The following is a 15,883-nucleotide window of genomic DNA, read 5'->3' on the forward strand; positions in this document are numbered from 1 at the left end:
TTCAGCTTTAGCATCATTCCTTCCAAAGAAATCCCAGGGCTGATCTTCTTCAGAATGGAAAATCCTGAATGAAAGTTAATTTCAGCATAGATATTATACCTAGCCAAACTATCAAGTGGGCTTCCCTGATAACTCGGTAAAGAATCTGCCTGCAATGCATGAGACCTGGGTTTGATCCCTGGGTTGGGAAGATCCCCTGGAGAAGGGAAAGGCTACCCACTCCAGTGTTCTGGCCTGGAGCAATCCATGGACTGTACAGTCCATGGGGTTGCAAAGAGTCGGACACGACTGAGTGACTTTCACTTTAAACTCTCAAGGATATGCATGGAATAACAACATATTCAGGCATACAGATACTTTTTGAAAATGCATTGTTTGTGTACCCTTTCTTGTGAAAGTTACCTGGAGAATGTATTTCAACTACAGAAGCGGATAAACTGAGAAACAGGTTGACTTAAAACACATAAAACAAGAAACTCTAATAGGAGCATGTGTAAGAAAATCAACCAAATCAGAAATCAACCAGGCTAGACATGTCACCAAGCAGGATATATCTAGGAAAATAATTTAAAGGAACTAATGATTTACTGATATGTTTCACTATTGAAAAAACATTATGAATGGGTATTTGACAGAACTGTTTGAACATTTGGGGGAAAAAATGTTACTTACCTAGAAAAATAAACTATTAAAAAAGCAAGCAATTAATTCTATAAATAATAAAAGATTTTTACAAGAAAGTTAATTTAAGCAGAATAATGCTTGTCTCAGTAATGAACAGTATTTCTATAATCATTATAATGTAAATGAACTACTGACTAATGATTTAACCAAAATTGTTATAGAGGTGGATGAGGTGGGTATATTGGGTGGCGTAAGAGAGATAAATCACTGCCTTTTTTAATACAGGAAATCTACATGGATGAGTTCTCAATCACTCAGTCGTATCCAACTCTTTGCAACCCCATGGACTGTAGCCCGTCAGGCTCTTCTATTCATGAGATTTCCCAGGCAAGAATACTGGAGCGGGTTGCCATTTCCTTCTCTAGGGGGTCTTCCCCACCCATGGATCAAATCCTCGTCTCTTCCATCTCCTGCATTGGCAGGTGGATTCTTTACCACTAGTGCCACATAGGAAATCAATTTCGATGTTGGGCAAAACTAATACAATTTTGTAAAGTTTAAAAATAAAATAAAATTTAAAAAAAAGAAATTTATGTAGCAAAATCAAAGGACAGCATGATAAAAGTGAAAGTTGCCTGGTTGTGTCTGACTCTGTGACCCCGTGGACTGTAGCCCACCAGGCTCCTCTGTCCATGGAATTCTCCAGGCCAGAACACTGCCGTGGGTAGCCGTTCCCTTCTCCGGGGGATCTTCCCAACCCAGGGACTGAATCCATGTCTCCCGCATTGCAGGTAGATTCTTTACCATGTGAGCCACCAGGGATGCAAGTATGTTATTTTAAAGTAGGAATATGAATATCAGGGATGGATACTATGTGCCACTGAGGGTTTGGCTTAGAGATGGGGAGGGGAAGAACACAGGCACTACCTTTCTTTGTTAGGAGCAACTGAGTACTATTTGACTTGAATTAGGCACATTGCTTTGATAAGAAAATCTAATAAATAATGAAAAGAAATGATTAATAAGAAAATTGTGTGCATTATAGATTATAAATGAACAGTAGTCTTTCTCCACATCCCCTCCTTGGTAGTGTTCTCCTGAGGTAGCCACTTTTAACCATTTCTACTTTTACTTATTGAGATTTTTCAATGACATCACTGATTCAATGAACATGCACTTCGTCAAACTCCTGGAGACAGTGAGGGACAGGGAGGGCTGGTGTACTGCAGTCCATGGGTCACAAAGAGTCGGACATGACTTGACAATTGAACAACTTTTAGTTATTCTGGTGGTTACATTCATGACTTGAAGTATATCTTTTGATAAAGTGTAAAGCTATCCAGACTCATCTTTGCCCAGCTAGCCAAGAGATGGCCATGTCAAACTGCAGTGTGCATTGCAGGCTAATAGAGTACTTTGAGAGTAGTGTACAATTGGCCTATGACTGTTGTGGTCTTTCATCCCTGAGCCACTGTACACAGCCAAGGAAGCAGCCCTGACCTAGTTGGGCAAAGCAAAGGGTTATCCTGCCAGTGGGAGTATGGCATTTCTGGCAAGAGATTCCTCTTCTAACTGTTGGAGTTGGTGCCATGGCAGATTTTCCTGACTCGGGGAGTAAGTGTTGAGCCCTGGTCCAGCTGGTTCGATTATTTGTTGATTTTGATTATCTGCACCAATAAGCTGTTTCTCTGGCACAGATAATCAGAATCAGGCAGTAACTTTCCATCTTCCTAACAAAAATGCTTTTTGCATTTTGAAATTATAATAAAGTTTTATTCAGTGTCCTCCAAAAGAGTGCTTATCTGGAAATTTTATTGAATTAAATTAAGAACTCTTTAGTGCTCAGGGATAACCATAAATCCTTAGACGGATCTTTTTCCTTTACTTATATTTTTGCTCTTGAAGGGTAGAGAAAGATCAGAAGTAATGGTACCAGCTGTTTTTTATTCAGTTCTTGCTATATCCTAGGCACTCTGGTAAGTATTTGCCATCTCATTTTTGTCTTCCCAATAGTTTTAGGAGCTTTCTAGAGTTGGCATTCCCATTTTAGACTGAAGAAACTGGTGAGAGTTGAGTGACTTGTCCAAGGTCCCAGAGCTAGAGAGTGCCTAAGCTGTGTCTAAGCCCTGATTTCTGTTGATTCTTGGGCCCATGTTCTTTATCTCTGTGTTTGACTGGAATTCAGCATAGCATCTGACTTTTTATTACATGAGACTAAGAAAGCAGCTACTTTATACATAAAACCTGATTACCAGTATAAGGTCACATACATTATTGTTGTTGGATGGTGCTGATAAAAATTGTTACACCTTTTCTTTTGAAGGAAGTTTAGAATTTTATATATCTTCTATTTCTGTCACTGTATAGTGTCCTCTCAACTCAAAATTCTGGAGTCATCTTTGTTATCTTCTGATATCTATCCTTTTATTTACATGTACTCATCATGTTCTCTTTATATTTGTTTTAACTGTCACTACTTCTTATATTCGGAGTATTGCAACCATCTTTTTGTGGTCTACTATTACTGCCAGTCTCTACTGTCTTAATGATCATACACATTAATCTAGTATTTTGAAGCTCAGCTTCTCTCATGTTGTGTACCTGTTTAAATCATTATTTCCTCATTATCTATAAGGAAAAATACAGCTTTATAAATCTAGAATTTAAAATGTTTGATAATTGGTCTAATCTATCATTCTGTGAGTTTCTGTGGCCTTACCTTCTTTCCCACTTTGCTTGCCCATTAAGTATATCCTTAATCTGGCCTATTGAAGCACAGATTTTCTCTAAGACTCATTTGTTGTTTTTTACATGCTTGATATTTTGGTTGTCTTTTTGTGTGTGTTTGTCTCATTTACTCAACTGAATTGCTAAGTCCTGAGTGTGGATGTGAAAACTCTGAGTCCATCATAATATTTAGCATAGTTTCTTGCACATAGCACTGTGTAAAAATATTAATGGATAAATTTTTGCAATTTCCTGGTGGTTCAGCGGTAAAGAATTCGCCTGCAACACAGGAGATGTAGGAGACGTAGGTTTGATCCTTGGGTCAAGAAGATCCCCTAGAGGAGGGCATGGCAATTCACTTCACTGTTCTTGCCTGGAGAATCCCATGGACAGAGGATCCTGGTGGGCTATAGTCCATGGGGTTGCAAAGAGTCAGACTCAACTGAAGTGACTGAGCATGAGCAGGAGCAAAAAAAAATTAATGGGTACATTTTTGTAATTTTAAAATTAACATATAATTCCAGTTCTACTTTGCTTTTTTGTTAATTTCATAAATGTTAGACCAAACTTAGTAGGCTAGGCTTTTCTCTTATGTTTTTCTATCTTTTTAATTATAATGCGTAATAAGATAGAAATGTATTGATAAAACTTTAACAATTTAAAATATTTTAAACAAATCAGTTTCACTTAGTAATCTAATCTGAAAGATATAGAAAATCTACTCTGAATGAAAGCAATATGCTCATTATTACATAATTTTTTTAAAATAGCTTGTATGTTGTTTTATTATATGGTAATGTACAGTTTTGATGGAGATAAAGTGAATATTTGTAGTGCAATAAATGTAGAAAAATAAACAATTTATCCTGCCTGATATATTCAGTGTAGTTGTAGATTGTTCAGAATACTGAGTAATAATATGAGGAAATTTGAAATGTACTTAAATACTAAGTTTAAAACTCGACTTAGACATAGTTTTGTTTTCCAAGAGTGGACTGTATTTTTGTTTATAAAAATTGCTTCTTGCTTTCTGCTGGCTTGAAAATATTTCACTCTTTACTTTCCCCTATTTTGTTTTTCTTGTTTTAATGGTCTGAATATTTATCTCTGTTTTCTTTTTTTTTTTAATTATGGATGTTCTATAATAGATAAATATTTGTACTTTAATGTGTAAATTATTTCAACCATATTCTATGTAAAGTATTTTTGCTTTGAAATATTTGAGTTTCAATAAGAAAGTATAATTTCATACTGAAACCAAAGAATAAGCTAGTATAGATTTTTATATATTTTGATGTTTATATTTGTTAATATCAGAGTGGTTTTATTGCCTTTTAAATGCAATTTTAATGCAATATTATTTTAGATCAGCAATGTCATACATTCAAAATGCTCAGCAATGTCATACATTGAAATTTCTCATTTTATTTTTTCCTAAAGTATTTTTTTCCAAATAATACTGTGTATCATAATGATGTCTTCTTTTACACCTCATGTTTTTCTAAAAGATATCTTAAATTATTTTACCATTTAATTTGATTTTCAAAACATCCAAATGAAACCATAAATGTGTCTTTTAAAATCAAGTCTCACATTTGATGTAAATCACTGCACATGTCTGATCTTATCTCACAAACAAAACTGTTATATTTAAAAAGTAGTGACTTTTTAAGTTTGTATTATTTTTTAAAGAGACTGAGCCTTAGATTCAAAACACAGATTATCCATTTTGACTATCCTCATTTAATCATTTCATTTTTAAAATTAGACTGCATCTTACGATCCAAAAAATCCTCACTAATGTGCATTTCTGGCTGGGTTAATTCCCTTTGTCATAAAGTGGAAGCTAGCCTAAATTTTCTAATAATTTTTCATCATATTGAAATTCATGGCAAAAATAAAAATGAGATAATTTTGAATTCAAGTGCATATATTTTATAGTGATACTCTTCACCCTCTTCTCTCTGCCTAAGGAAATAGAGAAATTGAGTTTAGAACTGAGTGAAAGCAAGCAGCGCTTGGAACAGCAGCAGGAGAAGGCAACCCGGGCCAGAGAGGAGTGCCTGAAACTGACAGAACTGCTGGGCGAATCTGAGCACCAACTGCACCTCACCAGGTACTGCCTAATCCCATTATGCACCATAGCACCAATTTCATTCCTCGGATTTTTGCCACAGGCTTCCAAACAGTTGTTAGAGTTAAGTCTTAGTCATTCAATTCACACACAGTTTCTAGGCATATTAAGAAAAGTGGAGATGTGGTAAGCAAAACAACCAGACATGTGAATGATAAGTGTGGCAGGGAATTACTGATAGATTACAAAACCTTTCATCTACAATGCTCAAATATTTAGGTGATTCTCTATCAATATAAGCAAAATGACATATTTCTTCTACCACAGCCACTACCTCTCCTGTTAATTTTATGTCTAATAAAAATGTTGAACTGAAGTATCTGAGGAATATATTTAGGAAAATAGTGAGATACTGTCAGTGGTGAAAGAGACAAAACGAAAGATATCCTAAGATGCAAACTGAGGTGGAAGTGCTACAAAATAAGCAACCTGAGTCCTAAGGAGGTGTAAAAGTTAGAGATGGAACTGACTGACTCTGTTCATGTTTAAACCATTACTATAACCCTGCTTATGCCATCGTGGTTTCAAATTTCATCACTTCCATCATGAGATATTTTGGTGTGAGAGCATCATTGTCATAAAACTTTAGTGAACACATAGCTCAGCCCTAAATTACAATAATACATTTTAGGTAGTAAACATTGAGAAATTTGTTATATTGAAAACACATACAATATGCATAAATATACAGACACAGAGAAAAAATCAAACTGAGATTGTAGGTGTTTCACAGTACCATATAGATGGTTTCTTTTCCTTTCAAGTTTTAGTACAATTTTTCAGTTTTCAGATCAAGCCTTTGGGTTTGTTCAATTCTTAGAGTTTTTCAGTTTTTAGAGAGAACTTTATCTAAATATCTACGTAAGTTTATAAAATTTGGTTTATTCATAAATTAGAAAAACACTGGTCTTCTAATCATAGTAAAATGTTGAATTTAAACTATGAAAGGGGACTGATCCCTTTTACATTAAATATGACAATGTAATTCTGAGCACGGTATGATAACAGATGGAGAAAAGCACCACTTGAACAGCCTGCATTTGGAGAAAAAAAATATTCTAGAGGTTGTTGAACCTCCCGAAGTTTTCAGTTAGTGTTAAGATGCCTCTAGTTCTGTTAAAATCAAACTTTGTTAAAAAACATTTTGTTATGATAATATTCCAAATGGTTTGCCAACTTCCCTTTTAAACAATGAACGAAAAGAGAAGAAAGGAGGAGAAAGAGAGAAAGGAAAAAAATGAAAGAGAGAAAGAAAATAAATTATTTATACACATGTGATATCTGGAAAAATCCCAGTAGTTGAAACACTTTATTGAGAAAAAAATTGCTTAATACTGCAGAATAATAGCCATTCTTTTAATGCCCATTTAAAGTATTTCACTATAGAAGTGAGAACATAATGATAACATAGTTCCTATGGTTATTTAATCTTAGAAGTTTCAGAATTTAGCTTGATCATGATATGTAATAGTTTTTCTTCTCTGTCAGACTTCTATTGAGAACCAACCATTTGTGTGCTAAGTACTACTAACCCACAGAAATAGGACAGCTTTTAATGTCTCAGTGTGGCTGAACTTCAATAAATAAATATTAATGCTGGTTTTGCCTGCTTTGCCATTCTGTCTTATTCAGAGAGTTAATTTCTGAAGTCAAAGTCCATAGAGAGTTTTCCTGTGCTGTATCAATTTGTACTGTCTGACAAGATCCATTTCTTGCAAGTAGAGCATATTAAGATGCAGCAACTGCTGAAAATGGACTGGTGGTAACTAATTCCTTTGTTCTTAAGAAAAACGGTTTTGCTTGGATCCATAGAAAGCTTTTTCTATTGAGCTTTATTTACTACAAGTCTACAGAAATTTAACTTAGTTTTATAGAAAATAAAGCTTAATTATCTATTTTCTAAATGCAGTACTCTTTTGTAAGCATTTTACACTTAGTTTATGTTCATGTTTTATAAAATCCACATTCATAAATTTAAAGATGACAATAAAAATGAAAGGAACTGTATATATCTCTGTTTTGCATAGAAAATGACTTGCTTGTTGGACTAAATATTTCTGATACACAATTTGGGTTTTATTAGCGTTTGCTTCCCTTCACCATTCTTTATTGATTTATATACTCAAGTGTGTGGCTGAGAAATTTCATATATTTTGTTTTTAGCTGAAATAAATAAATCTAACAAGGTAACACTTCATTTAGCCTTAATTTAAATATTTTGAATGTCATATCCTAAACAAAGTTTAAAATTAAATATGAAGAAGATGCTATAAAACAGTGATAAAATAAGGATTTCAAATCTTCTAGGGCAAATAAAATTTTAAAATGAGTAGAAATTTATAGATCAATCTGTCACTTCTTTTGGAATTTCCCTTTTTTATCTAATTGGACTTAAAAATAGAAAACAGAAATTCAACATTTTTTGAAGGACTCAATTAGTAAATATACCATCCACTTATTTAATGAGTATTTATTGAGCACCTACTATCTTTTACATGCATTGGTTGGCCCTGGACATAGAGAAAGAAAAAAAACTAAGTTCCTATCCTTAGGTTGTTCACATTCTACAAAGGAGCCAGATCTATATATGTAATTACAGTAGAGTGTGACAACAGTGTAATGAGAGAAATTAGGATTGCCACAGAAGCACACAGGAAAGAGAACCATCTCATTCTATTAATTGGAGGTGAAGGAGACAGGGAAAGCTTTCTGAGTTCATGAATAGGAGTCCTCAAAGTAGAGAAGGGTGGGGCAGACACCCCGAGTAGAGGGAACAACATATGCAAAGACGTGAAGTTGGGAGAGAATGTAGACTCTACAGTTACCTTAGGTGTTTGGCAAGAGAGGGGGAGGGACCAGAGGAGGGGTGTTGTGGGCCATATTCTGGAATGTTGGCCATTCTGAGAATAAGGGATTACTCTTAATGTAATATTTTAATCAGGGCTTCTAACATGATCAATTTTGGGGGTTAGGATCCCGACTCAGACAGCTGTTTAGAGTGAACTTGGAGAGCTGATGTAGGAGACAAGAAAACCAGTTAGGACAGAGTTGGTAACTACAGCCCATAGGCCAAATCTGGTGCATCATCTGTTTCTAAAGTGATCCATGAGCTAAGAATTTTTTTTTTAAATATATTTTTAAATGACTGGGAAGAAAAAAGAAAAATAATATTTTATAGCACACAAAAATCCTAAATAAAAATTTATTGGACACAGCCATGATTATCCTTTGTGTATTATGTGTAGCATTTCCATGGCAGAATTGAGTATGATCGTCAAAGCCTAAAATATTTATTATGATGATTCCTGACCTAGAAGATTGGGATGGGGGGAGGGAAGGGAGGGAAGGGCTATGTGTAGAATTATGACTGATTCATGGTGTTATACTGCGGAAACCAACATAAAACTGCGAAGCAATTTTCCGGTTAAAAAATTTAAAAAAGTTCAAAAAGATGATTCCAAAGCTTCTAGCCTGTGTTAAGTGGATGATCCTTTAATTCAACTAGGGAATGTTAAAGGAGTAGCAGAGGAAAGAATATGCTTTATTTCGGAGCTCTGATGAAGATGTCCAGTGTAGATCCAGTGTGAGGAGAAAGATCATGACAGAGGTTTAGATCTGGATGCTTTTACATAAAGATATTATAGCCAAAGGAGTGGGTAGAAGCACATAGAGGGGACCATGTTTTTAAGAACTGTGGAAGAATAGCCAAGGAAATGAAATGGGGCCTTCAGTGTATAAGAAAAGAATAAAGTGTGGTTCAGGTATACTTTTGGTGAAGTAACAATTAAAACCATACACATGTTAACCAGGGTGGTGGGGAGGGGGCGGGCAGGTATCCTAGGACTGAGGAAACTGAGTTTTGGTATCTTCACCCAGGCACTCAACTGTCATTGCAACTTTTAACAAATTACTTAATTCTTTGGATGTGCATACTCACCTGTAAAGTTAGGCTAGACAAGATGATTTCTAAGTTTTCTTCCAACTCTGATAGTCAAAGAACATGAGTTAAGACAATGTATTATTAAATTCCTGTTTCTGTGCATTAGGTGCTTAAATTGCTTGGAGTATCCTTTGCTCAAAATGTTTCCTTAGTTTGTGAAGTTCAGAGAGATTTCATAGAAATGTCCTTCATACCACCATTTACATTCATCATAATTTAGCCTTTGGTGACTTCTCTTAAGGGTTATGAAAATACTCTGCTAACATCCTTCCAATCTCTTTTGCCAGCCACTGCTGTGTATATTCATAAGCACTGTCTTGACTCAGTCATGGAATCCCATGAACAGAGGAGCCTGGAGGGCTACAGTCCACGGGGTCGCAAAAAGTCAGACATGACTGAGCAACTGAGCACGCATGCTCACATGACAGGCTCCCAACCTTCTAACTTTATTTCACTGCTACCAGTTCCATCCTCTCGCATACTGATTTGCAGCATGTGGTTTAAGCAGATGCAGACCTCCTTTGACTTTTGGTCTCTCCTCTGCTTTTACTACTCTGTAAACCCAGAATTACCCCTTGAGCTTCTTTAGCCCTATTATAATCTTATTTTCCAGGTTTCCCTGAAATCTTAATTTTTCCACTGTAGTCCACCCTGAGGACCCATGCTAGAGGGAGCACATCTCCCTCTGAATCCTCCTTCCCACTTAGAGCTGAAGGCACTTGCTGCTACTAAACAAATTCCTCAAAACAGGGAAAATGAACATCTGAAAAAATAAATGCATACTCTGAAGATTTTTATGTATCTGCTTGTCTTCTCTTCTGTGATGTACTGTTCTTCAAATGGGAGGAGAGATCTTATTACAGTTCTCAGAGCACCTAGCTTAGCTCTTTGCAAAGAGCTGGAGTTCAATCAGTCATTATTATAAGAATGGTTAATACAAGTTTATGACTGTTTATTCAACCCCAGTATTGATGTGTGTGTGTATATATATATCTACGTATTCTCAGATATATCAGGTAAAAAATATGAGATGGAACAAAAATGAAAAATTTTTTGGGGAATTTTTCTTGTACATATTATACTATGTTATGATTTTATAACTTTTGTTCATTTTTAACTTAGTATGCACATATATGTTTAAGTATAGTCAAATCAAATGATAACCCTTCTAACAACTCAGTAGGTTTGGTAAAGTGCCTCTTACCTTACTTGAAAACCTTACACACACACAGAATTTTAAACTAGAGATCTCCAAAATTAAAAGATAGTCCCTCTGAGAGTGTTTGAAACCTGTGCCTGATAAACATGATAATTAAACATACATAGTCTGCTGCTGCTGCTAAGTCACTTCAGTCGTGTCCGACTCTGTGCGACCCCATAGATGGCAGCCCACCAGGCTCCCCCGTCCCTGGGATTCTCCAGGCAAGAATACTGGAGTGGGTTGCCATTTCCTTCTCCAATATATATAGCTTAGTATACATGAAAACAAAAGCAAGGCTACTCCCTTCCCACTTATATCTTTGCTAATAGTAATCAAATAACTTCTTTCTTTTCCATAACAAACTTCCAGCTATGTTTAAAAATATATGTTCATGTATTTGCTCACTCTCCATGGAACATTTCCTGTTACAAGACACTATCCTAGGGATGGTGGGAGACATAAATATAAAATAGCTTCAGATGCTGCCCTTCAGAAGCTTATAGGCTAGTGGGAGCAAAAAGAAAATACACAAAGAGTTGGTAAGATAAATGATAAGATCCAGAAGGGATTTTTCAGATAAAATATTATGCAAACAGAGGGACAGATAGTTTCTTATTATCCTTGGTAGCATTTGGATATAGGAAAATGGAAATGAAGGACATTTCATGGGAAATTCCAGGGGCCACTGGCATTTGGGAGGTACACATATACATATATGTGATAAAGTTAAATACATACAAGTAACAGTCAGCTTCCCTGATAGCTCAGTTGGTAAAGAATCCGCCTGCAATGCAGGAGACCCCGGTTTGATTCCTGGGTTGAGAAGATCCCCTGGAGAAGGGAAAGGCTACCCACTCCAGTATTCTGGCTAGAGAATTCTATGGATTGTATAGTCCATGGGGTTGCAAAGAGTCAGATATGACTGAGTGACTTTCACTTCACTTTCACTTTCATTTTCATCCGTCTTCTGAGGTTAAGAATACCTTCATTTTGGGTCTGCCTGGTACCATGCCACATGTAGTGGCTTTAAAAAAATAATAACAGAGGTATTAGCTAAAGGCAAGTGGCCATCACTTACTGAACCTCTACTGTGTTCTGGGAACTGAGCTGAGTGCTTTTCATTGAGCTCTCACAATAACCCTGTAAGATGAATACTATTATTTCCTTGTTTTACAGTGGATGCAACTAAGGCACAAAGAAGTAAAATGATTCATCTAAGGTCACACAACTGGTATATCTTTGAAACCCAGAAATTTGCCGGCAAAGCCTATATAGTTTCCATCAGGCTGTAGTTCTATGTGAGTTAGTAGGGAAATGGATTAATGTGATCATTTCCAAAAGACAACCAAGAAAACCAATAACATAAATTTATAATAGAGGTAAGTGTTAGCTGCTCCTTTATCAGTTCAGTTCAGTCACTCAGTCATGTCCGACTCTGCGACCCCATGGACTGCAGCACGCCAGGCCTCCCTGTCCATCACCAACTCCCAGAGCTTACTCAAACTCATGTCCATTGAGTCGGTGATGCCATTTAACCATCACATCCTCTGTCGTCCCCTTCTGCTGCCTTCAGTCTTTCCCAGCATCAGGGTCTTTTCAAATGAGTCAGTTCTTCACATCAGATGGCCAAAATATTGGAGTTTCAGCTTCATCATCAGTCCTTCCAATGAATATTCAGGGTTGATTTCATTTAGAATTGACTGGTTGTATCTCCTTGCAGTCCAAGGGACTCTCAAGAGTCTTCTCCAACACCACAGTTCAAAAGCATCAATTCTTTGGCACTCAGCTTTCTTTATAGTCCAACTCTCACATCCATACATGACTACTGGAAAAACTATAGCTTTGACTAGACGGACCTTTGTTGGCAAAGTAATGTCTCTGCTTTTTAATATGCTCCCTTATACGCTGATAAAAATACCAATTGATGAATTGTTGTCTTAGCTTGTGATTTTCCTAGGAAACAGTGTCCTTTGGCGCATCATTCACCTTAGTCATTTAATGTATTTTAATAAAGCTATCACTCTACTTCTTCATTTCTTTTGTACCCAAGAGAAAAGAGAGGCTTTTCTTAAAAAGTGGAAATTCCTTCACATGTTTGTTTTTGACATGTCCAAACATCTTTAAAAAGCTATAGAATTTTAAGTCCCTCTCACAAGACTACCACTTACATACATAGTGGACAGATTATATAAAGTGATATTACATATTTAAACAACCATTTCTGAATGCTTGTGTCATTGTTATTAAATACTGATTGAGGCAATCACTCTTCTCCATAACTATCATGTGTGTATTGAAACACAGTCTTTTGAATCCTGTATCTTTTTCTCAGATCTAATCTGGAGGGAAATTACTACAGGAAGTCTTCCCTGTTTATTTTCCAGAGAATTTAGAAATTGAATTGCACAAAATGCAAAAGGGGAGTCAAACTGCCAGTAATCCTGCAGGTTCCAGCTTATATCAGCAGAGCTGCCTTTAAAATGTATATTTCCCCTTTAACATAAATAATGTTTTCAATGATATGTACTTCGAAGAACTTCTCAGAGCAGGAATCTAAGGGCAGTTCATGATATGAGTAATTATGCTATGACATACTTTTGTGATCTAGATCGGAAGATTTAACCTTATGACCGTGAGATGTAGAAACTTGAACTTTAGTATTTGTGTCTTTTTGAGAGTGAAAAAGTGTAAGAGAGGAGTCACCAGGTTATCCAATTATGATGGGTGCTTTAACTTTGGGAGGATGATTGTCTTCCATTCCAGAGCCTTTAGCTTCCAGGTAGTAACCGTTGGTTGGGCTTTCCCAGTGGCTCAGTGGTAAGGAACCCACCTGCAATCCAAGAGACACAGGAGATGTGAGTTCGATCCTTGGATCAAGAAGATTCCCCTGGAGGAGGGCATAGCAACTCACTCCAATGTTCTTGCCTGGAAAATTCCATGGACAGAGGAGCCTGGCGGGCAACAGTCCATAGGGTCTCAAAGAGTCGGACACAACTGAGCACAAGTACATTCCTGAATGTAGTGGTTTGACTTCTCAGATTGCCAGTATGAGTGAGGACTCTTTGGTTAAGGTCAACAGAAACCCCAAAAGGAAGAATTGATTAGTTTGATGACCAGACCATGTAAAACCCAGGTGTGGCTGGGGCCTCAGGGTTTCTTGGACCAGGGACTCAAGGCAGCACTGGAGGGCAGTCATTTGCTGTCAGTCGCAGGGCTTGACTTCTGTCTGAATATTGGCTCATTCTTTCAGGTTCTTCCATACCATGGAGCCACATCCCTCAATCTGAACTAAAGATAGAGGAGATGCCTTGTTTTCAAACTGTAAGAATGTGATTTCCTGGCTCCTCCACTTCCCATTTGAAACCTTCAGTTCAAATTTCAAAACTGAGTCCTGTGCACACACACCATTTTGGGTCCTGGGGCTGGCAGCCTCAGCAAAACCCCAGGAGTGAAGGAAGAGAGTTGCACTAAGCAAGTGGGGAGGTTGTCAGAGATCTCGACTAAATATAAGAACAGAGGTCCCTTCTATGTCCTCTGTTGTCTTTTTAGCAATCTCAGCTTTTTCCTTTGGCTAAGGGATGATTGGGAGTGGAAAGAAGAGAAAGAAGAGTACCTCTCTGTCATGTTGGCTTGAGAATGATGTTCTCCACTTTCAACATAAGTCCAAGGAGGCATGATCAGTTCTCCACAGGGATGCTCTGTGGTTCTGTTTAGAGAACTCTTAGAATATAAAAAGAGAGATGTAAAGCATGCATGGATGAATGTCTAGCACGTGCCAAGCACTGTGCCTGGCTTCAGATAACAGTGGTTTAGTAAATGTGGTCCGTGGTGGGTTGTGTGTTACTACTCTGTGGCAAGATAAATCCAAGATGAGAGTGTTTGGAAATGTTTTTATAATTTTAAATTGCCACAGCATCCACGTGCAAGATCAGTATGCTTTGGGTTTTTTTTTTTTTTTTTGTATCTTTATTTTTTTTCTAGTATTTCTTTTTTTCCATCTTACAAAGTTAATGCTTTGCAAAAGATTAGATATTATTTATAAAAATGATATTTTACATAAGAAGTTTGAAACACCCTGCTTTCTCAGTGAGAACGACAAGTCTGAAGAAGCTGAGTCTTGGAAAAGGGAACCAAAAAAGTCACACAGCGGGAAAGGGGAGTGAGAATAAAGGAGGCAGAGTTTGCATTGGATCCATCAAACTCTAGAACCTGTGATCTGGAATTTTACACAATTTTACACAAATAAGTGTAAAAACATATTTAAGAGCTAAATAGGAATACTTTGGGGATTGTAAAGTGTCAGTTCATGGGCCAGGAAACACTCTTTTTCAGGTGACAACTAGCTTGGGTCAAAAGACCAGGCTTTCAATATCTCTTCTTTTGAAGGGAATGATATAACATTGACTTGTATGCTTGCTATTCCATAGTGAACTGTATCTTTTTTTTTTTCCAAATTATTGAGGAATTTTTAGCCTAAAGTTTCCATTTAAAAGTTCAGCTCATTTTTTTTTCTTATACTCCTTTCATGAATAAATTAAGCAGAGAACGTGTCAAAAATAATTTTAAATGGATATATGTGCAACCAACATCTTTAAGTCTTGAAATAGACGGCCTTGGTACTGTTTTAAATTGCGTCCTCCTTTTCTTCCCTCCTCCCCACCCCCCACCACCCCCCTCCCCAGTATCAGAGGGAGCAGGCTGTCAGGGAGCCTGGAAAGACACGGCATTTCATTGTGCTCTGATGGATGCCACGTTGCCTGAGTCCACTCTGCTCCACCTGTTTGACTGGCTAAGAATCCTCGTATAGGTGTGGCCCAGGGCAAGAGAGGTTAGAGTCAGAGGCTACCAGAGAATGGTCTCTGCGGGTTCTGCTTAACGTTTGTGAAGCCCAAATGTGCGTGCAATGAACATCCACACTGGGGATGTACTCTTCTCCCTGCCACACAGGCCCACAGCCTGGAGCGTGGTGGCGGTGGCTGCCAATTCATTTTCTGAGGAAGCCCAGAGCAAACCGAGAAAGTATTACCCACACCACTCGCCTGACTCAAAACACTGAACATCAACCTCAGTGAAAATAGGAGGAAAAAAGCAAGAGCAGAATTGTTATCCTAGTAGTCCTCGGTCTAAATATGTCTCTGCAGGAAAGATCTGCTGTCCAACGCTAATTTAAGGTAAAAGAAGTATTTAAAAAATCACCAACTTAATATTAGGCATAAGCCACTTGTTATTTAATGTCTCCCTGATACCCACAGAGTGG

The 15,883-nt window shown here is 37.0% G+C and overlaps 1 protein-coding gene across 25 annotated transcripts in view; it reads left to right on the forward strand.

Moving 5' to 3' along the window:
* SDCCAG8 (SHH signaling and ciliogenesis regulator SDCCAG8) overlaps positions 1-15,883 on the forward strand; it is a 244,979-nt gene that overhangs the window by 126,330 nt on the left and 102,766 nt on the right. For all 25 annotated transcript variants that reach the window (XM_086344898.1, XM_086344900.1, XM_086344899.1 and 22 more), the window contains one exon: positions 5,325-5,467. In XM_086344898.1, coding sequence (XP_086201024.1) covers positions 5,325-5,467 — 143 coding nt within the window. The remainder of the gene's footprint in view (positions 1-5,324; positions 5,468-15,883) is intronic.

The sequence above is a fragment of the Bos grunniens genome, chromosome 16 (genome assembly GCF_055505025.1).
Source record: "Bos grunniens cultivar Pamir isolate PY7600 chromosome 16, Bosgru_T2T1.0, whole genome shotgun sequence".
NCBI classification, from domain to species: Eukaryota; Metazoa; Chordata; class Mammalia; order Artiodactyla; family Bovidae; genus Bos; species Bos grunniens.